The following is a 24,530-nucleotide window of genomic DNA, read 5'->3' as shown; positions in this document are numbered from 1 at the left end:
GCTAACCAAGCTCCCTAATGCTTTACTTATAGTAGGCTAACCAAGTTCCCTAATGCTTTACTTATAGTAGGCTAACCAAGTTCCCTAATGCTTTACTCATAGTAGGCTAACCAAGTTCCCTAATGCTTTACTTATAGTAGGCTAACCAAGTTCCCTAATGTTTTACTTATAGTAGGCTAACCAAGTTCCCTAATGCTTTACTTATAGTAGGCTAACCAAGTTCCCTAATGCTTTACTTATAGTAGGCTAACCAAGCTCCCTAATGCTTTACTTATAGTAGGCTAACCAAGTTCCCTAATGCTTTACTTATAGTAGGCTAACCAAGTTCCCTAATGGTTTACTTATAGTAGGCTAACCAAGTTCCCTAATGGTTTACTTATAGTAGGCTAACCAAGTTCCCTAATGGTTTACTTATAGTAGGCTAACCAAGTTCCCTAATGCTTTACTTATAGTAGGCTAACCAAGTTCCCTAATGCTTTACTTATAGTAGGCTAACCAAGTTCCCTAATGGTTTACTTATAGTAGGCTAACCAAGTTCCCTAATGCTTTACTTATAGTAGGCTAACCAAGTTCCCTAATGCTTTACTTATAGTAGGCTAACCAAGTTCCCTAATGGTTTACTTATAGTAGGCTAACCAAGTTCCCTAATGCTTTACTTATAGTAGGCTAACCAAGTTCCCTAATGCTTTACTTATAGTAGGCTAACCAAGTTCCCTAATGCTTTACTTATAGTAGGCTAACCAAGTTCCCTAATGGTTTACTTATAGTAGGCTAACCAAGTTCCCTAATGCTTTACTTATAGTAGGCTAACCAAGTTCCCTAATGGTTTACTTATAGTAGGCTAACCAAGTTCCCTAATGCTTTACTTATAGTAGGCTAACCAAGTTCCCTAATGGTTTACTTATAGTAGGCTAACCAAGTTCCCTAATGCTTTACTTATAGTAGGCTAACCAAGTTCCCTAATGCTTTACTTATAGTAGGCTAACCAAGTTCCCTAATGGTTTACTTATAGTAGGCTAACCAAGTTCCCTAATGCTTTACTTATAGTAGGCTAACCAAGTTCCCTAATGCTTTACTTATAGTAGGCTAACCAAGTTCCCTAATGTTTTACTTATAGTAGGCTAACCAAGTTCCCTAATGCTTTACTTATAGTAGGCTAACCAAGTTCCCTAATGCTTTACTTATAGTAGGCTAACCAAGTTCCCTAATGCTTTACTTATAGTAGACTAACCAAGTTCCCTAATGTTTTACTTATAGTAGGCTAACCAAGTTCCCTAATGCTTTACTTATAGTAGGCTAACCAAGTTCCCTAATGCTTTACTTATAGTAGGCTAACCAAGTTCCCTAATGCTTTACTTATAGTAGGCTAACCAAGTTCCCTAATGCTTTACTTATAGTAGGCTAACCAAGTTCCCTAATGTTTTACTTATAGTAGGCTAACCAAGTTCCCTAATGCTTTACTTATAGTAGGCTAACCAAGTTCCCTAATGCTTTACTTATAGTAGGCTAACCAAGTTCCCTAATGCTTTACTTATAGTAGGCTAACCAAGTTCCCTAATGCTTTACTTATAGTAGGCTAACCAAGTTCCCTAATGCTTTACTTATAGTAGGCTAACCAAGCTCCCTAATGCTTTACTTATAGTAGGCTAACCAAGTTCCCTAATGCTTTACTTATAGTAGGCTAACCAAGCTCCCTAATGCTTTACTTATAGTAGGCTAACCAAGTTCCCTAATGCTTTACTTATAGTAGGCTAACCAAGTTCCCTAATGGTTTACTTTTAGTAGGCTAACCAAGTTCCCTAATGCTTTACTTATAGTAGGCTAACCAAGTTCCCTAATGCTTTACTTATAGTAGGCTAACCAAGTTCCCTAATGCTTTACTTATAGTAGGCTAACCAAGTTCCCTAATGCTTTACTTATAGTAGGCTAACCAAGTTCCCTAATGCTTTACTTATAGTAGGCTAACCAAGTTCCCTAATGGTTTACTTATAGTAGGCTAACCAAGTTCCCTAATGCTTTACTTATAGTAGGCCAACCAAGTTCCCTAATGCTTTACTTATAGTAGGCTAACCAAGTTCCCTAATGCTTTACTTATAGTAGGCTAACCAAGTTCCCTAATGCTTTACTTATAGTAGGCTAACCAAGTTCCCTAATGTTTTACTTGTAGTAGGCTAACCAAGCTCCCTAATGTTTTACTTGTAGTAGGCTAACCAAGCTCCCTAATGGTTTACTTATAGTAGGCTAACCAAGTTCCCTAATGCTTTACTTATAGTAGGCTAACCAAGTTCCCTAATGCTTTACTTATAGTAGGCTAACCAAGTTCCCTAATGCTTTACTTATAGTAGGCTAACCAAGTTCCCTAATGCTTTACTTATAGTAGGCTAACCAAGTTCCCTAATGTTTTACTTATAGTAGGCTAACCAAGCTCCCTAATGGTTTACTTATAGTAGGCTAACCAAGTTCCCTAATGCTTTACTTATAGTAGGCTAACCAAGTTCCCTAATGGTTTACTTATAGTAGGCTAACCAAGTTCCCTAATGCTTTACTTATAGTAGGCTAACCAAGTTCCCTAATGCTTTACTTATAGTAGGCTAACCAAGTTCCCTAATGCTTTACTTATAGTAGGCTAACCAAGTTCCCTAATGCTTTACTTATAGTAGGCTAACCAAGTTCCCTAATGCTTTACTTATAGTAGGCTAACCAAGTTCCCTAATGCTTTACTTATAGTAGGCTAACCAAGTTCCCTAATGCTTTACTTATAGTAGGCTAACCAAGTTCCCTAATGGTTTACTTATAGTAGGCTAACCAAGTTCCCTAATGCTTTACTTATAGTAGGCTAACCAAGTTCCCTAATGCTTTACTTATAGTAGGCTAACCAAGTTCCCTAATGTTTTACTTATAGTAGGCTAACCAAGTTCCCTAATGTTTTACTTATAGTAGGCTAACCAAGTTCCCTAATGGTTTACTTATAGTAGGCTAACCAAGTTCCCTAATGCTTTACTTATAGTAGGCTAACCAAGTTCCCTAATGGTTTACTTATAGTAGGCTAACCAAGTTCCCTAATGCTTTACTTATAGTAGGCTAACCAAGTTCCCTAATGCTTTACTTATAGTAGGCTAACCAAGTTCCCTAATGTTTTACTTATAGTAGGCTAACCAAGTTCCCTAATGCTTTACTTATAGTAGGCTAACCAAGTTCCCTAATGCTTTACTTATAGTAGGCTAACCAAGTTCCCTAATGGTTTACTTATAGTAGGCTAACCAAGTTCCCTAATGCTTTACTTATAGTAGGCTAACCAAGTTCCCTAATGCTTTACTTATAGTAGGCTAACCAAGTTCCCTAATGCTTTACTTATAGTAGGCTAACCAAGTTCCCTAATGTTTTACTTATAGTAGGCTAACCAAGTTCCCTAATGCTTTACTTGTAGTAGGGATTTTTAGATTTTTCAGAATAATTTAATTGATAAATGGCCTCCAAGACAGTCCACTTCTATGAATGTAAGTTTGAGGCAGTTTATGGAAAGGTTTGATATTCTAGATATTTGGAGAGTAAAGTTTCCTAATGACAAGTATTTCACATGGAGTAATGCGGCGCCAGACAATCACCATAGTTGGCTGGTGTCTAAATGTTTTGATAAACAGGGTATTTCTGTTAACATCCTGGCCACTCCCTGATCATAGCGCTATTTATATTGACATTAAACTTTTTATCTCTGATAATGGCCTTGGCAGAGCATCCAACTGGAAGCTTAATCACTCTATATTAAAACATGAGTTGGTCAAGATGGAGATAAACAATGTAATTACACACTTTTGGAACAAAGCTATAAATGACAATTCATACAGTAATAACTGGGAGCTTTTTAAATATGAGGTTGGAAAATATTTAAGAAAATATGGGAGTATTGTTGCCAAGACCAGGAGCGCTGATGAAGAAAGTGTAATTACAAACATCACACCTCTCTTGTTCAAAAGCCTGTTGAAAGTCTCTCAGAGGAGGACAAGTCTGTTCTGTTTGAGCTACAGCACAAGTTGGATGATATGTATAAACTGAAAGCAGAAGGAGCCTGTATAAACTGAAAGCAGAGGGAGCCTGTATAAACTGAAAGCTGAAGGAGCCTGTATAAACTGAAAGCAGAAGGAGCCTGTATAAACTGAAAGCAGAAGGAGCCTGTATAAACTGAAAGCAGAAGGGAGCCTGTATAAACTGAAAGCAGAAGGGAGCCTGTATAAACTGAAAGCAGAGGGAGCCTGTATAAACTGAAAGCAGAAGGAGCCTGTATAAACTGAAAGCAGAAGGAGCCTGTATAAACTGAAAGCAGAGGGGAGCCTGTATAAACTGAAAGCAGAGGGAGCCTGTATAAACTGAAAGCAGAAGGAGCCTGTATAAACTGAAAGCAGAAGGAGCCTGTATAAACTGAAAGCAGAAGGAGCCTGTATAAACTGAAAGCAGAGGGGAGCCTGTATAAACTGAAAGCAGAGGGAGCCTGTATAAACTGAAAGCAGAAGGAGCCTGTATAAACTGAAAGCAGAAGGGAGCCTGTATAAACTGAAAGCAGAAGGAGCCTGTATAAACTGAAAGCAGAGGGGAGCCTGTATAAACTGAAAGCAGAGGGAGCCTGTATAAACTGAAAGCAGAAGGAGCCTGTATAAACTGAAAGCAGAAGGAGCCTGTATAAACTGAAAGCAGAAGGGAGCCTGTATAAACTGAAAGCAGAAGGAGCCTGTATAAACTGAAAGCAGAAGGAGCCTGTATAAACTGAAAGCAGAAGGGAGCCTGTATAAACTGAAAGCAGAGGGAGCCTGTATAAACTGAAAGCAGAAGGGAGCCTGTATAAACTGAAAGCAGAGGGAGCCTGTATAATCTGATAGCAGAGGGAGCCTGTATAAACTGAAAGCAGAAGGAGCCTGTATAAACTGAAAGCAGAAGGGAGCCTGTATAAACTGAAAGCAGAAGGAGCCTGTATAAACTGAAAGCAGAGGGAGCCTGTATAAACTGAAAGCAGAAGGAGCCTGTATAAACTGAAAGCAGAGGGAGCCTGTATAAACTGAAAGCAGAGGGAGCCTGTATAAACTGAAAGCAGAAGGGAGCCTGTATAATCTGATAGCAGAGGGAGCCTGTATAAACTGAAAGCAGAAGGAGCCTGTATAAACTGAAAGCAGAGGGAGCCTGTATAAACTGAAAGCAGAGGGAGCCTGTATAAACTGAAAGCAGAAGGGAGCCTGTATAATCTGATAGCAGAGGGAGCCTGTATAAACTGAAAGCAGAAGGGAGCCTGTATAAACTGAAAGCAGAAGGGAGCCTGTATAATCTGAAAGCAGAGGGAGCCTGTATAATCTGAAAGCAGAGGGAGCCTGTATAAACTGAAAGCAGAGGGAGCCTGTATAATCTGAAAGCAGAGGGAGTCAATTAACAGCCAGTGTAAACAAATGTTTTTGAAATTAATGGAAGCCACAGTGAATGGAATGTCATTTATTTTCTTAAATTAATTAATTGGCACAGATTGGATAGCAGAACGAGCATATCCTGCTGTGAATTGATAACATGAACGACTCACTGAAGTGGAATATGAGCCCTCTAGTTGATTGATAACATGAACGACTCACTGAAGTGGAATATGAGCCCTCTAGTTGATTGATAACATGAACGACTCACTGAAGTGGAATATGAGCCCTCTAGTTGATTGATAACATGAACGACTCACAGAAGTGGAATATGAGCCCTCTAGTTGATTGATAACATGAATGACTCACTGAAGTGGAATATGAGCCCTCTAGTTGATTTGGGATATACAGTGCCTTGCGAAAGTATTCGGCCCCCTTGAACTTTGCGACCTTTTGCCACATTTCAGGCTTCAAACATAAAGATATAAAACTGTATTTTTTTGTGAAGAATCAACAACAAGTGGGACACAATCATGAAGTGGAACGACATTTATTGGATATTTCAAACTTTTTTAACAAATCAAAAACTGAAAAATTGGGCGTGCAAAATTATTCAGTCCCCTTAAGTTAATACTTTGTAGCGCCACCTTTTGCTGCGATTACAGCTGTAAGTCGCTTGGGGTATGTCTCTATCAGTTTTGCACATGGAGAGACTGAAATGTTTTCCCATTCCTCCTTGCAAAACAGCTCGAGCTCAGTGAGGTTGGATGGAGAGCATTTGTGAACAGCAGTTTTCAGTTCTTTCCACAGATTCTCGATTGGATTCAGGTCTGGACTTTGACTTGGCCATTCTAACACCTGGATATGTTTATTTTTGAACCATTCCATTGTAGATTTTGCTTTATGTTTTGGATCATTGTCTTGTTGGAAGACAAATCTCCGTCCCAGTCTCAGGTCTTTTGCAGACTCCATCAGGTTTTCTTCCAGAATGGTCCTGTATTTGGCTCCATCCATCTTCCCATCAATTTTAACCATCTTCCCTGTCCCTGCTGAAGAAAAGCAGGCCCAAACCATGATGCTGCCACCACCATGTTTGACAGTGGGGATGGTGTGTTCAGCTGTGTTGCTTTTATGCCAAACATAACGTTTTGCATTGTTGCCAAAAAGTTCAATTTTGGTTTCATCTGACCAGAGCACCTTCTTCCACATGTTTGGTGTGTCTCCCAGGTGGCTTGTGGCAAACTTTAAACGACACTTTTTATGGATATCTTTAAGAAATGGCTTTCTTCTTGCCACTCTTCCATAAAGGCCAGATTTGTGCAATATACGACTGATTGTTGTCCTATGGACAGAGTCTCCCACCTCAGCTGTAGATCTCTGCAGTTCATCCAGAGTGATCATGGGCCTCTTGGCTGCATCTCTGATCAGTCTTCTCCTTGTATGAGCTGAAAGTTTAGAGGGACGGCCAGGTCTTGGTAGATTTGCAGTGGTCTGATACTCCTTCCATTTCAATATTATCGCTTGCACAGTGCTCCTTGGGATGTTTAAAGCTTGGGAAATCTTTTTGTGTCCAAATCCGGCTTTAAACTTCTTCACAACAGTATCTCGGACCTGCCTGGTGTGTTCCTTGTTCTTCATGATGCTCTCTGCGTTTTTAACGGACCTCTGAGACTATCACAGTGCAGGTGCATTTATACGGAGACTTGATTACACACAGGTGGATTGTATTTATCATCATTAGCCATTTAGGTCAACATTGGATCATTCAGAGATCCTCACTGAACTTCTGGAGAAAGTTTGCTGCACTGAAAGTAAAGGGGCTGAATAATTTTGCACGCCCAATTTTTCAGTTTTTGATTTGTTAAAAAAGTTTGAAATATCCAATAAATGTCGTTCCACTTCATGATTGTGTCCCACTTGTTGTTGATTCTTCACAAAAAAATACAGTTTTATATCTTTATGTTTGAAGCCTGAAATGTGGCAAAAGGTCGCAAAGTTCAAGGGGGCCGAATACTTTCGCAAGGCACTGTACTGTCAAATTATATTGTCACTGTATCTAAAGCTAACTAGGAATATTTTCATCAAAGCCTTCAAAAAATGTAATTATGATTGGTATTAAGCTCAGAGACATATCAATTATACAACAGCAGTTTGTTCAACAACACAACACTTTCCCTCAATAGTTCCCCATCATGTTCTCAGGAACATCAGAAGTTCAGCAATTTCAGTTTCAACATTTTCTCTTTAATGTGTGCAGTTATCCCACATACCTCAAAGAAAGAGAGAGAGAAAAAGAAAGAGAGAGAGAGGGATGAAGAGAGAGGGAGGGGGAGAGAGAGTAGGACAGAGAGAGAAAGAGGAGAAGGGGAGAGAAAGAGAGAGAGAGTAGGACAGAGAGAAGTGATTGAGAGAGGGAGGAGAGAGAGAAGGAGAGAGAGGGAGAGAGAGTAGGACAGAGATAGAAAGAGGAGAAGGGGAGAGAAAGAGAGAGAGTAGGACAGAGAGAGAAAGAGGAGAAGGGGAGAGAAAGAGAGAGAGTAGGACAGAGAGAAGTGATTGAGAGAGGGAGGAGAGAGAGAAGGAGAGAGAGAAGGAGAGAGAGAAGGACAGAGAGAAGTGATTGAGAGAGGGATGAGAGAGAGTAGGACAGAGAGAAGTGATTGAGAGAGGGATGAGAGAGAGAAGGACAGAGAGAAGTGATTGAGAGAGGGGAGGAGAGAGGGGAGGAGAGAGAGAAGGAGAGAGAGAAGTGATTGAGAGAGGGATGAGAGAGAGAAGGACAGAGAGAAGTGATTGAGAGAGGGATGAGAGAGAGAAGGACAGAGAGAAGTGATTGAGAGAGGGATGAGAGAGAGAAGGAGAGAGAGAAGGAGAGAGAGAAGTGATTGAGAGAGGGATGAGAGAGAGTAGGACAGAGAGAAGTGATTGAGAGAGGGAGGAGAGAGAGAAGGAGAGAGAGAAGTGATTGAGAGAGGGAGGAGAGAGAAGGAGAGAGAGAAGTGATTGAGAGAGGGAGGAGAGAGAGAAGGAGAGAGACAGAGAGAGGGATGAAGAGAGAGGGAGGGGGAGAGAGAGTAGGACAGAGAGAGAAAGAGGAGAAGGGGAGAGAAAGAGAGAGAGTAGGACAGAGAGAAGTGATTGAGAGAGGGAGGAGAGAGAGAAGGACAGAGAGAAGTGATTGAGAGAGGGAGGAGAGAGAGAAGGAAAGAGAGAACAATAGATGTGTCATATTTGTCAGTAGAAAATGTGTGTTTAGCACGGTGGCTTGACCTTGATGTGGGATAAAGTAATAACAGAGTAATGTTCAGGAGTGACAGTTGTTATACTCTAAGTAAGGAACTGCAATCTCCTTTTAAATAATGCATACAAATAGTTAACTTGCAACTCAATAGACATTCCACACACGCACACACACACCATACACACACCACACACCATACACACACCACACACCATCCACACACACACACACCACACACCATACACACCACACACTGAGCAGAGTCTCTGATTGAAGAGGGTTAAATACCTGTTTTCTTTCATATCCGAGACCAACGCTCACCTTCCGCTGACTAGGATAAAGATAATTGAGAGAGGTCGGGAAATATATAATTACTACTGATGATTATCATGCTCTCAGCGCTGAAACCTCCATGTTGCTTTGAATTATATCTGTATGGCTCATTTGACACAGACTAGCATGTTACACCTAACCTACTTTATATAATAGTACCACCGTTTGTAAAAGACTAGCCTGTTACACCTAACCTACTGTATATAATAGCAAGAACGACCGTTTGTAAAAGACTAGCCTGTTACACGTAACCTACTGTATATAATAGTACCACCGTTTGTAAAAGACTAGCCTGTTACACCTAACCTACTGTATATAATAGTACCACCGTTTGTAAAAGACTAGCCTGTTACACCTAACCTACTGTATATAATAGCAAGAACGACCGTTTGTAAAAGACTAGCCTGTTACACGTAACCTACTGTATATAATAGTACCACCGTTTGTAAAAGACTAGCCTGTTACACCTAACCTACTGTATATAATAGTACCACCGTTTGTAAAAGACTAGCCTGTTACACCTAACCTACTGTATATAATAGTACGACCGTTTGTAAAAGACTAGCATGTTACACCTAACCTACTGTATATAATAGTACGACCGTTTGTAAAAGACTAGCATGTTACACCTAACCTACTGTATATAATAGTACGACCGTTTGTAAAAGACTAGCCTGTTACACGTAACCTACTGTATATAATAGTACCACCCTTTGTAAAAGACTAGCCTGTTACACGTAACCTACTGTATATAATAGCAAGAACGACCGTTTGTAAAAGACTAGCCTGTTACACCTAACCTACTGTATATAATAGCAAGAACGACCGTTTGTAAAAGACTAGCATGTTACACCTAACCTACTGTATATAATAGTACCACCGTTTGTAAAAGACTAGCCTGTTACACGTAACCTACTGTATATAATAGCAAGAACGACCGTTTGTAAAAGACTAGCATGTTACACCTAACCTACTTTATATAATAGCAAGAACGACCGTTTGTAAAAGACTAGCCTGTTACACGTAACCTACTGTATATAATAGTACCACCGTTTGTAAAAGACTAGCCTGTTACACGTAACCTACTGTATATAATAGTACCACCGTTTGTAAAAGACTAGCCTGTTACACCTAACCTACTTTATATAATAGCAAGAACGACCGTTTGTAAAAGACTAGCCTGTTACACCTAACCTACTGTATATAGTAGTACCACCGTTTGTAAAAGACTAGCCTGTTACACCTAACCTACTGTATATAATAGAACGACCCTTTGTAAAAGACTAGCCTGTTACACCTAACCTACTTTATATAATAGCAAGAACGACCGTTTGTAAAAGACTAGCCTGTTACACGTAACCTACTGTATATAATAGTACCACCGTTTGTAAAAGACTAGCATGTTACACCTAACCTACTTTATATAATAGCAAGAACGACCGTTTGTAAAAGACTAGCCTGTTACACGTAACCTACTGTATATAATAGTACCACCGTTTGTAAAAGACTAGCCTGTTACACCTAACCTACTTTATATAATAGCAAGAACGACCGTTTGTAAAAGACTAGCCTGTTACACGTAACCTACTGTATATAATAGTACCACCGTTTGTAAAAGACTAGCCTGTTACACGTAACCTACTGTATATAATAGTACCACCGTTTGTAAAAGACTAGCCTGTTACACCTAACCTACTTTATATAATAGCAAGAACGACCGTTTGTAAAAGACTAGCCTGTTACACGTAACCTACTGTATATAATAGTACCACCGTTTGTAAAAGACTAGCCTGTTACACCTAACCTACTGTATATAATAGTACGACCGTTTGTAAAAGACTAGCCTGTTACACCTAACCTACTGTATATAATAGCACCACCGTTTGTAAAAGACTAGCCTGTTACACCTAACCTACTTTATATAATAGCAAGAACGACCGTTTGTAAAAGACTAGCCTGTTACACCTAACCTACTTTATATAATAGCAAGAACGACCGTTTGTAAAAGACTAGCCTGTTACACCTAACCTACTGTATATAATAGTACGACCGTTTGTAAAAGACTAGCCTGTTACATGTAACCTACTGTATATAATAGTACGACCGTTTGTAAAAGACTAGCCTGTTACATGTAACCTACTGTATATAATAGTACCACCGTTTGGAAAAGACTAGCCTGTTACACGTAACCTACTGTATATAATAGTACCACCGTTTGTAAAAGACTAGCCTGTTACACCTAACCTACTGTATATAATAGTACCACCGTTTGTAAAAGACTAGCCTGTTACACGTAACCTACTGTATATAATAGTACCACCGTTTGTAAAAGACTAGCCTGTTACACCTAACCTACTTTATATAATAGCAAGAACGACCGTTTGTAAAAGACTAGCCTGTTACACCTAACCTACTGTATATAATAGTACCACCGTTTGTAAAAGACTAGCCTGTTACACCTAACCTACTGTATATAATAGTACCACCGTTTGGAAAAGACTAGCCTGTTACACCTAACCTACTGTATATAGTAGTACCACCGTTTGTAAAAGACTAGCCTGTTACACCTAACCTACTTTATATAATAGTACCACCGTTTGTAAAAGACTAGCCTGTTACACCTAACCTACTGTATATAGTAGTACCACCGTTTGTAAAAGACTAGCCTGTTACACCTAACCTACTGTATATAGTAGTACCACCGTTTGTAAAAGACTAGCCTGTTACACCTAACCTACTGTATATAATAGTACCACCGTTTGTAAAAGACTAGCCTGTTACACCTAACCTACTGTATATAGTAGTACCACCGTTTGTAAAAGACTAGCCTGTTACACCTAACCTACTGTATATAGTAGTACCACCGTTTGTAAAAGACTAGCCTGTTACACCTAACCTACTGTATATAGTAGTACCACCGTTTGTAAAAGACTAGCCTGTTACACCTAACCTACTGTATATAATAGTACGACCGTTTGTAAAAGACTAGCCTGTTACACCTAACCTACTTTATATAATAGTACCACCGTTTGTAAAAGACTAGCCTGTTACACGTAACCTACTGTATATAATAGTACCACCGTTTGTAAAAGACTAGCCTGTTACACGTAACCTACTGTATATAATAGTACCACCGTTTGTAAAAGACTAGCCTGTTACACCTAACCTACTTTATATAATAGCAAGAACGACCGTTTGTAAAAGACTAGCCTGTTACACCTAACCTACTGTATATAGTAGTACCACCGTTTGTAAAAGACTAGCCTGTTACACCTAACCTACTGTATATAATAGTACGACCGTTTGTAAAAGACTAGCCTGTTACACCTAACCTACTGTATATAATAGAACGACCCTTTGTAAAAGACTAGCCTGTTACACCTAACCTACTTTATATAATAGCAAGAACGACCGTTTGTAAAAGACTAGCCTGTTACACCTAACCTACTGTATATAATAGTACCACCGTTTGTAAAAGACTAGCCTGTTACACGTAACCTACTGTATATAATAGTACCACCGTTTGTAAAAGACTAGCCTGTTACACCTAACCTACTTTATATAATAGCAAGAACGACCGTTTGTAAAAGACTAGCCTGTTACACGTAACCTACTGTATATAATAGTACCACCGTTTGTAAAAGACTAGCCTGTTACACCTAACCTACTGTATATAATAGTACGACCGTTTGTAAAAGACTAGCCTGTTACACCTAACCTACTGTATATAATAGCACCACCGTTTGTAAAAGACTAGCCTGTTACACCTAACCTACTTTATATAATAGCAAGAACGACCGTTTGTAAAAGACTAGCCTGTTACACCTAACCTACTGTATATAATAGTACCACCGTTTGTAAAAGACTAGCCTGTTACACCTAACCTACTGTATATAATAGTACCACCGTTTGTAAAAGACTAGCCTGTTACACCTAACCTACTGTATATAATAATACCACCGTTTGTAAAAGACTAGCCTGTTACACCTAACCTACTTTATATAATAGTACCACCGTTTGTAAAAGACTAGCCTGTTACACCTAACCTACTTTATATAATAGCAAGAACGACCGTTTGTAAAAGACTAGCCTGTTACACCTAACCTACTGTATATAATAATACCACCGTTTGTAAAAGACTAGCCTGTTACACCTAACCTACTGTATATAATAATACCACCGTTTGTAAAAGACTAGCCTGTTACACCTAACCTACTGTATATAATAGAACGACCCTTTGTAAAAGACTAGCCTGTTACACCTAACCTACTTTATATAATAGCAAGAACGACCGTTTGTAAAAGACTAGCCTGTTACACCTAACCTACTGTATATAATAGTACGACCGTTTGTAAAAGACTAGCCTGTTACATGTAACCTACTGTATATAATAGGTCGACCGTTTGTAAAAGACTAGCCTGTTACACCTAACCTACTGTATATAATAGTACGACCGTTTGTAAAAGACTAGCCTGTTACATGTAACCTACTGTATATAATAGTACCACCGTTTGGAAAAGACTAGCCTGTTACACTTAACCTACTGTATATAATAGTACCACCGTTTGTAAAAGACTAGCCTGTTACACCTAACCTACTGTATATAATAGTACCACCGTTTGTAAAATACTAGCCTGTTACACCTAACCTACTGTATATAGTAGTACCACCGTTTGTAAAAGACTAGCCTGTTACACCTAACCTACTTTATATAATAGTACCACCGTTTGTAAAAGACTAGCCTGTTACACCTAACCTACTGTATATAATAGTACCACCGTTTGTAAAAGACTAGCCTGTTACACCTAACCTACTGTATATAGTAGTACCACCGTTTGTAAAAGACTAGCCTGTTACACCTAACCTACTGTATATAGTAGTACCACCGTTTGTAAAAGACTAGCCTGTTACACCTAACCTACTGTATATAGTAGTACCACCGTTTGTAAAAGACTAGCCTGTTACACCTAACCTACTGTATATAATAGTACGACCGTTTGTAAAAGACTAGCCTGTTACACCTAACCTACTTTATATAATAGTACCACCGTTTGTAAAAGACTAGCCTGTTACACGTAACCTACTGTATATAATAGTACCACCGTTTGTAAAAGACTATCCTGTTACACCTAACCTACTGTATATAATAGTACCACCGTTTGTAAAAGACTAGCCTGTTACACCTAACCTACTTTATATAATAGCAAGAACGACCGTTTGTAAAAGACTAGCCTGTTACACATAACCTACTGTATATAATAGTACCACCGTTTGTAAAAGACTAGCCTGTTACACCTAACCTACTGTATATAATAGTACGACCGTTTGTAAAAGACTAGCCTGTTACACCTAACCTACTGTATATAATAGTACCACCGTTTGTAAAAGACTAGCCTGTTACACCTAACCTACTGTATATAATAGTACGACCATTTGTAAAAGACTAGCCTGTTGCACCTAACCTACTGTATATAATAGTACGACCGTTTGGAAAAGACTATCCTGTTACACGTAACCTACTGTATATAATAGTACGACCGTTTTGTAAAAGACTAGCCTGTTACACCTAACCTACTGTATATAATAGTACCACCGTTTGTAAAAGACTAGCCTGTTACACCTAACCTACTGTATATAGTAGTACCACCGTTTGTAAAAGACTAGCCTGTTACACCTAACCTACTGTATATAATAGTACGACCGTTTGTAAAAGACTAGCCTGTTACACCTAACCTACTGTATATAATAGCACCACCGTTTGTAAAAGACTAGCCTGTTACACCTAACCTACTGTATATAATAATACCACCGTTTGTAAAAGACTAGCCTGTTACACCTAACCTACTGTATATAATAGTATGACCGTTTGTAAAAGACTAGCCTGTTACACCTAACCTACTGTATATAATAGTACGACCGTTTGTAAAAGACTAGCCTGTTACACCTAACCTACTGTATATAATAGTACGACCGTTTGTAAAAGACTAGCCTGTTACACGTAACCTACTGTATATAATAGTACGACCGTTTGGAAAAGACTAGCCTGTTACACCTACTCTACTGTATATAATAGTACGACCGTTTGTAAAAGACTAGCCTGTTACACCTAACCTACTGTATATAATAGCACCACCGTTTGTAAAAGACTATCCTTGTTGTGTCCATTAAGCCCCATGCTGCTGCCACAGACCGGTAATATCCACAATCTGACTGTTATGTTTCATACCCAAAACATTTCAGGAGATGAAGGCTTTCTGCACCTGCATTGCTTGCTGTTTGGGGTTTTAGGCTGGGTTTCTGTACAGCACTTTGAGATATCAGCTGATCTACGAAGGGCTATATAAATACATATGATTTGATTTGATTCTAGCTGGTTTAAGAAAAATGCTGTACTATATACATGGTATAATGGTATACTATATACATGGTATAATGCTATACTATATACATGGTATAATGGTATACTATATACATGATATAATGGTATACTATATACTGTACATGGTATAATGGTATACTATATACATGGTATAATGGTATACTGTACATGGTATAATGGTATACTATATACGTCACCCTGCTCGCTTAGCCGTAGCACTGCCACCCTCAATAGCTCACACCGAGACTAGAACCCGGACCTACCAAGCACGTGACCACCCTCCTGAAACGTTCTTACCTGGGACCTCTGCCTCCCAAGCACGTGACCACCCTCCTGAAACATTCTTACCTGGGACCTCTGCCTCCCAAGCACGTGACCACCCTCCTGAAACATTCTTACCTGGGACCTCTGCCTCCCAAGCACGTGACCACCCTCCTGAAACATTCTTACCTGGGACCTCCCAAGCACGTGACCACCCTCCTGAAACGTTCTTACCCCGGACCTCCCAAGCACGTGACCACCCTCCTGTAACGTTCTTACCCGGGACCTCTGTCTCCCAAGCACGTGACCACCCTCCTGAAACATTCTTACCTGGGACCTCTGTCTCCCAAGCACGTGACCACCCTCCTGAAACGTTCTTACCCCGGACCTCTGCCTCCCAAGCATGTGACCACCCTCCTGAAACGTTCTTACCCCGGACCTCTGCCTCCCAAGCACGTGACCACCCTCCTGAAACGTTCTTACCCCGGACCTCCCAAGCATGTGACCACCCTCCTGAAACGTTCTTACCTCGGACCTCCCAAGCACGTGACCACCCTCCTGAAACGTTCTTACCCAGGACCTCTGTCTCCCAAGCACGTGACCACCCTCCTGAAACGTTCTTACCCAGGACCTCTGTCTCCCAAGCACGTGACCACCCTCCTGAAACGTTCTTACCTGGGACCTCTGTCTCCCAAGCATGTGACCACCCTCCTGAAACGTTCTTATCCCGGACCTCTGCCTCCCAAGCACGTGACCACCCTCCTGAAACGTTCTTACCTGGGACCTCTGTCTCCCAAGCATGTGACCACCCTCCTGAAACGTTCTTACCCCGGACCTCTGCCTCCCAAGCATGTGACCACCCTCCTGAAACGTTCTTACCTCGGACCTCCCAAGCACGTGACCACCCTCCTGAAACGTTCTTACCCAGGACCTCTGTCTCCCAAGCACGTGACCACCCTCCTGAAACCAATCAATCAAATTTATTTTATATAGCCCTTCGTACATCAGCTGATATCTCAAAGTGCTGTACAGAAACCCAGCCTAAAACCCCAAACAGCAAGCAATGCAGGTGAAGAAGCACGGTGGCTAGGAAAAACTCCCTAGAAAGGCCAAAACCTAGGAAGAAACCTAGAGAGGAACCAGGCTATGTGGGGTGGCCAGTCCTCTTCTGGCTGTGCCGGGTGGAGATTATAACAAAACATGGTCAAGATGTTCAAATGTTCATAAATGACCAGCATGGTCAAATAATAATAAGGCAGAATAGTTGAAACTGGAGCAGCAGCACAGTCAGGTGGACTGGGGACAGCAAGGAGTCATCATGTCAGGTATTCCTGGGGCATGGTCCTAGGGCTCAGGTCCTCCGAGAGAGAGAAAGAAAGAGAGAATTAGAGAGAGCATATGTGGGATGGCCAGTCCTCTTCTGGCTGTGCCGGGTGGAGATTATAACAGAACATGGCCAAGATGTTCAAATGTTCATAAATGATCAGCATGGTCGAATAATAATAAGGCAGAACAGTTGAAACTGGAGCAGCAGCACAGCCAGGTGGACTGGGGACAGCAAGGAGTCATCATGTCAGGTAGTCCTGGGGCATAGTAGAAACGTTAGAAACGTTTCTAGTAGTAGGTAGTCCTGGGGCATAGAAACGTTCTTACCCAGGACCTCTGTCTCCCAAGCACGTGACCACCCTCCTGAAACGTTCTTACCTGGGACCTCTGTCTCCCAAGCATGTGACCACCCTCCTGAAACGTTCTTACCCCGGACCTCTGCCTCCCAAGCACGTGACCACCCTCCTGTAACGTTCTTACCCCGGACCTCTGCCTCCCAAGCACGTGACCACCCTCCTGAAACGTTCTTACCTGGGACCTCTGTCTCCCAAGCACGTGACCACCCTCCTGAAACATTCTTATACAGATGCGCCATCGAAAAGCTAGCAATTGGGGCGATGATAGAGGAGACATTTCAGCTAAGGAGAGATTACACATCCCCACCTATTACCTCTGTCCAACAGTAACTATCATGACTGACACATACCCTCTCTGCCTCCCCCAGATCTGTGTATATCTCTATGACACATACCCTCTCTGCCTCCTCCAGATCTGTGTATATCTCTATGACACATACCCTCTCTGCCTCCCCCAGATCTGTGTATATCTCTATGACACATACCCTCTCTGCCTCCCCCAGATCTGTGTATATCTCTATGACACATACCCTTTCTGCCTCCTCCAGATCTGTGTATATCTCTATGACACATACCCTCTCTGCCTCCTCCAGATCTGTGTATATCTCTATGACACATACCCTCTCTGGTTCCTCCAGATCTTTGAATATCTCTATGACACATACTCTCTCTGCCTCCAGATCTTTGAATATCTCTATGACACATACCCTCTCTGGTTCCTCCAGATCTTTGAATATCTCTATGACACATACCCTCTCTGGTTCCTCCAGATCTTTGAATATCTCTATGACACATACCCTCTCTGCCTCCAGATCTGTCTACTGCGGTCCAGAAGTTCTCTCAGTCCCTCCAGGAGTTCCAGTTTGAGTGTATAGGAGACGCAGAGACGGACGACGAGGTCAATATCGGTAAGTCCTCCAACGAGACCGGAACGAGGAGGGTTTCTCTCTCTCCCTCTCTCTTCAGACATCGTTCTGAGCTATAGTCTGTCACTTGTTACGTTTCTATTTTCATTTGGTCCTGTTGGTTTAACATTGTCAAATGTCAAACTAATTCAAATTCCCCCCTAACAAACACGTGTTCCTGCAAGTCATTCGTTTTTTTGGAGAATAAACACTGATTATCACTTGTTTGTCCAAAACTTCATATTACTTTAGCTTTGGTCTTCCAGCATCATGCGGAATGAAACAACACATAACCACTGAGTAGACTATATACAGTAACCCAGGGATCATCATCAACACATAACCACTGAGTAGACTATATACAGTAACCCAGGGATCATCAACACATAACCACTGAGTAGACTATATACAGTAGCCCAGGGATCATCATCAACACATAACCACTGAGTAGACTATATACAGTAACCCAGGGATCATCAACACATAACCACTGAGTAGACTATATACAGTAACCCAGGGATCATCAACAACACATAACCACTGAGTAGACTATATACAGTAACCCAGGGATCATCATCAACACATAACCACTGAGTAGACTATATACAGTAACCCAGGGATCATCAACACATAACCACTGAGTAGACTATATACAGTAACCCAGGGATCATCAACACATAACCACTGAGTAGACTATATACAGTAACCCAGGGATCATCAACACATAACCACTGAGTAGACTATATACAGTAACCCAGGGATCATCAACAACACATAACCACTGAGTAGACTATATACAGTAACCCAGGGATCATCATCAACACATAACCACTGAGTAGACTATATACAGTAACCCAGGGATCATCAACAACACATAACCACTGAGTAGACTATATACAGTAACTCAGGGATCATCATCACATAACCACTGAGTAGACTATATACAGTAACTCAGGGATCATCATCACATAACCACTGAGTAGACTATATACAGTAACCCAGGGATCATCAACACATAACCACTGAGTAGACTATATACAGTAACCCAGGGATCATCAACACATAACCACTGAGTAGACTATATACAGTAACCCAGGGATCATCATCACATAACCACTGAGTAGACTATATACAGTAACCCAGGGATCATCATCACATAACCACTGAGTAGACTATATACAGTAACCCAGGGATCATCAACACATAACCACTGAGTACTATATACAGTAACCCAGGGATCATCAACACATAACCACTGAGTAGACTATATACAGTAACCCAGGGATCATCAACACATAACCACTGAGTAGACTATATACAGTAACCCAGGGATCATCAACACATAACCACTGAGTAGACTATATACAGTAACCCAGGGATCATCAACACATAACCACTGAGTAGACTATATACAGTAACCCAGGGATCATCAACACATAACCACTGAGTACTATATACAGTAACCCAGGGATCATCATCAACACATAACCACTGAGTAGACTATATACAGTAACCCAGGGATCATCAACACATAACCACTGAGTAGACTATATACAGTAACCCAGGGATCATCAACACAACCACTGAGTAGACTATATACAGTAGCCCAGGGATCATCAACACATAACCACTGAGTAGACTATATACAGTAACCCAGGGATCATCAACACATAACCACTGAGTAGACTATATACAGTAACCCAGGGATCATCAACACATAACCACTGAGTAGACTATATACAGTAACCCAGGGATCATCAACACATAACCACTGAGTAGACTATATACAGTAGCCCAGGGATCATCAACACATAACCACTGAGTAGACTATATACAGTAACCCAGGGATCATCAACAACACATAACCACTGAGTAGACTATATACAGTAACCCAGGGATCATCATCAACACATAACCACTGAGTAGACTATATACAGTAACCCAGGGATCATCAACACATAACCACTGAGTAGACTATATACAGTAACCCAGGGATCATCATCAACACATAACCACTGAGTAGACTATATACAGTAACCCAGGGATCATCAACACATAACCACTGAGTAGACTATATACAGTAACTCAGGGATCATCATCACATAACCACTGAGTAGACTATATACAGTAACCCAGGGATCATCAACACATAACCACTGAGTAGACTATATACAGTAACCCAGGGATCATCAACACATAACCACTGAGTAGACTATATACAGTAACCCAGGGATCATCAACACATAACCACTGAGTAGACTATATACAGTAACCCAGGGATCATCAACACATAACCACTGAGTAGACTATATACAGTAACCCAGGGATCATCATCACATAACCACTGAGTAGACTATATACAGTAACCCAGGGATCATCAACACATAACCACTGAGTAGACTATATACAGTAGCCCAGGGATCATCAACACATAACCACTGAGTAGACTATATACAGTAACCCAGGGATCATCATCAACACAACCACTGAGTAGACTATATACAGTAACCCAGGGATCATCAACACATAACCACTGAGTAGACTATATACAGTAACCCAGGGATCATCAACACATAACCACTGAGTAGACTATATACAGTAACCCAGGAATCATCAACAACACATAACCACTGAGTAGACTATATACAGTAACCCAGGGATCATCAACACATAACCACTGAGTAGACTATATACAGTAACCCAGGGATCATCAACACATAACCACTGAGTAGACTATATACAGTAACCCAGGGATCATCAACACATAACCACTGAGTAGACTATATACAGTAACCCAGGGATCATCAACACATAACCACTGAGTAGACTATATACAGTAACCCAGGGATCATCATCAACACATAACCACTGAGTAGACTATATACAGTAGCCCAGGGATCATCAACACATAACCACTGAGTAGACTATATACAGTAACCCAGGGATCATCAACACATAACCACTGAGTAGACTATATACAGTAACCCAGGGATCATCAACACATAACCACTGAGTAGACTATATACAGTAACCCAGGGATCATCATCAACACATAACCACTGAGTACTATATACAGTAACCCAGGGATCATCAACACATAACCACTGAGTAGACTATATACAGTAACCCAGGGATCATCATCAACACATAACCACTGAGTACTATATACAGTAACCCAGGGATCATCAACACATAACCACTGAGTAGACTATATACAGTAACCCAGGGATCATCATCACATAACCACTGAGTAGACTATATACAGTAACCCAGGGATCATCAACACATAACCACTGAGTAGACTATATACAGTAGCCCAGGGATCATCATCACATAACCACTGAGTAGACTATATACAGTAACCCAGGGATCATCAACACATAACCACTGAGTAGACTATATACAGTAACCCAGGGATCATCATCACATAACCACTGAGTAGACTATATACAGTAACCCAGGGATCATCATCACATAACCACTGAGTAGACTATATACAGTAACCCAGGGATCATCAACACATAACCACTGAGTAGACTATATACAGTAACCCAGGGATCATCAACACATAACCACTGAGTAGACTATATACAGTAACCCAGGGATCATCATCAACACATAACCACTGAGTAGACTATATACAGTAACCCAGGGATCATCAACACATAACCACTGAGTAGACTATATACAGTAGCCCAGGGATCATCAACACATAACCACTGAGTAGACTATATACAGTAACCCAGGGATCATCAACAACACATAACCACTGAGTAGACTATATACAGTAACCCAGGGATCATCATCATCACATAACCACTGAGTAGACTATATACAGTAACCCAGGGATCATCAACACATAACCACTGAGTACTATATACAGTAACCCAGGGATCATCAACACATAACCACTGAGTAGACTATATACAGTAACCCAGGGATCATCATCAACACAACCACTGAGTAGACTATATACAGTAACCCAGGGATCATCAACAACACATAACCACTGAGTAGACTATATACAGTAACCCAGGGATCATCAACACATAACCACTGAGTAGACTATATACAGTAACCCAGGGATCATCAACACATAACCACTGAGTAGACTATATACAGTAACCCAGGGATCATCAACAACACATAACCACTGAGTACTATATACAGTAACCCAGGGATCATCAACACATAACCACTGAGTAGACTATATACAGTAACCCAGGGATCATCATCAACACATAACCACTGAGTAGACTATATACAGTAACCCAGGGATCATCAACAACACATAACCACTGAGTAGACTATATACAGTAACCCAGGGATCATCATCAACACAACCACTGAGTAGACTATATACAGTAACCCAGGGATCATCAACAACACATAACCACTGAGTAGACTATATACAGTAACCCAGGGATCATCAACACATAACCACTGAGTAGACTATATACAGTAACCCAGGGATCATCATCACATAACCACTGAGTAGACTATATACAGTAACCCAGGGATCATCATCACATAACCACTGAGTAGACTATATACAGTAACCCAGGGATCATCAACACATAACCACTGAGTAGACTATATACAGTAACCCAGGGATCATCAACACATAACCACTGAGTAGACTATATACAGTAACCCAGGGATCATCATCACATAACCACTGAGTAGACTATATACAGTAACCCAGGGATCATCAACACATAACCACTGAGTAGACTATATACAGTAACCCAGGGATCATCAACACATAACCACTGAGTAGACTATATACAGTAACCCAGGGATCATCAACACATAACCACTGAGTAGACTATATACAGTAACCCAGGGATCATCATCAACACATAACCACTGAGTAGACTATATACAGTAACCCAGGGATCATCAACACATAACCACTGAGTAGACTATATACAGTAACCCAGGGATCATCAACACATAACCACTGAGTACTATATACAGTAACCCAGGGATCATCAACACATAACCACTGAGTAGACTATATACAGTAACCCAGGGATCATCAACACATAACCACTGAGTAGACTATATACAGTAACCCAGGGATCATCAACACATAACCACTGAGTAGACTATATACAGTAACCCAGGGATCATCAACACATAACCACTGAGTAGACTATATACAGTAACCCAGGGATCATCAACACATAACCACTGAGTAGACTATATACAGTAACCCAGGGATCATCATCACATAACCACTGAGTAGACTATATACAGTAACCCAGGGATCATCAACACATAACCACTGAGTAGACTATATACAGTAACCCAGGGATCATCATCAACACATAACCACTGAGTAGACTATATACAGTAACCCAGGGATCATCATCACATAACCACTGAGTAGACTATATACAGTAACCCAGGGATCATCAACACATAACCACTGAGTAGACTATATACAGTAACCCAGGGATCATCAACACATAACCACTGAGTACTATATACAGTAACCCAGGGATCATCATCAACACATAACCACTGAGTAGACTATATACAGTAACCCAGGGATCATCAACAACATTATGAATTTGATTGAACCTTTATTTAACTTGGCAAGTCAGTTAAGAACAACTTGTATTTACATCAATGGCCTACCCTGGGCCAAACCCTAACCAGGACGACACCGGGCCAAATGTGCACCACCCTATGGGACTCCCAATCACGGCCGGTAGTGATACAACCTGGAAACGAACCAGGGTCTGTAGTGACGCCTCTAGCGCTGAGATGCAGTGCGTTTAGACCGTTTAGACCTGTTACCCAGCCATCCCCTCACTTCCTCTTCCTCTCTTTTTACCTCTCTCGTAGGGACGTAGGGCTCAAGTCGTGCACTATGAAGGGAATAGGGTGCCATTCTGACGCATTCATAACGTGTTTTGTCAGCTAGTCTGCCCAGATAGACAGAGCTGATTCCTGATTCTATGCCGTAGCAGCGGGAGGAGCAGACGCGGGACACAGCGCCTCAGGCTTCTTTTGGAAAGCTTTTGTATTGACTGACTAACAGAAGGGAATACGTTGCGGTGTACATCTTTGAATACATAATAGCACTACAGACAAACAATAGGATTAAAGACACAGTGGCAGGAGAGCTTATTCACATTTCAAAGAATGACATAGATTTAATGGGTCTCAGACATGTACATTGATTGTTTCAAAGAGTGACATAGATTTGTTTTCTGATAGTTTCCGATGTTGTTTAGTTGTATAGGCTGCAACATTGTACACCTTTGTGTTGTGTTGGGATGAATCGGACTGTTCGATATCTGTTTAAAACGGATACAACTTTTTCAAAGTGTG

At 40.8% G+C, this 24,530-nt stretch overlaps 1 protein-coding gene across 2 annotated transcripts in view; it reads left to right on the top strand.

Moving 5' to 3' along the window:
• Positions 1-24,530, top strand: part of arhgap42b (Rho GTPase activating protein 42b) — a 219,094-nt gene that overhangs the window by 18,562 nt on the left and 176,002 nt on the right. For both annotated transcript variants that reach the window (XM_036965194.2, XM_036965192.2), the window contains exon 2: positions 18,093-18,188. In XM_036965194.2, the coding sequence (XP_036821089.1) occupies positions 18,093-18,188 (96 nt within the window). The remainder of the gene's footprint in view (positions 1-18,092; positions 18,189-24,530) is intronic.

The sequence above is a fragment of the Oncorhynchus mykiss genome, chromosome 27 (assembly GCF_057628025.1).
Source record: "Oncorhynchus mykiss isolate SJ-2025 chromosome 27, ASM5762802v1, whole genome shotgun sequence".
Classification (NCBI taxonomy): domain Eukaryota; kingdom Metazoa; phylum Chordata; class Actinopteri; order Salmoniformes; family Salmonidae; genus Oncorhynchus; species Oncorhynchus mykiss.
Note: the sequence above shows the minus strand (reverse complement) of the source record. Positions and strands in the feature narration are given on the sequence as shown.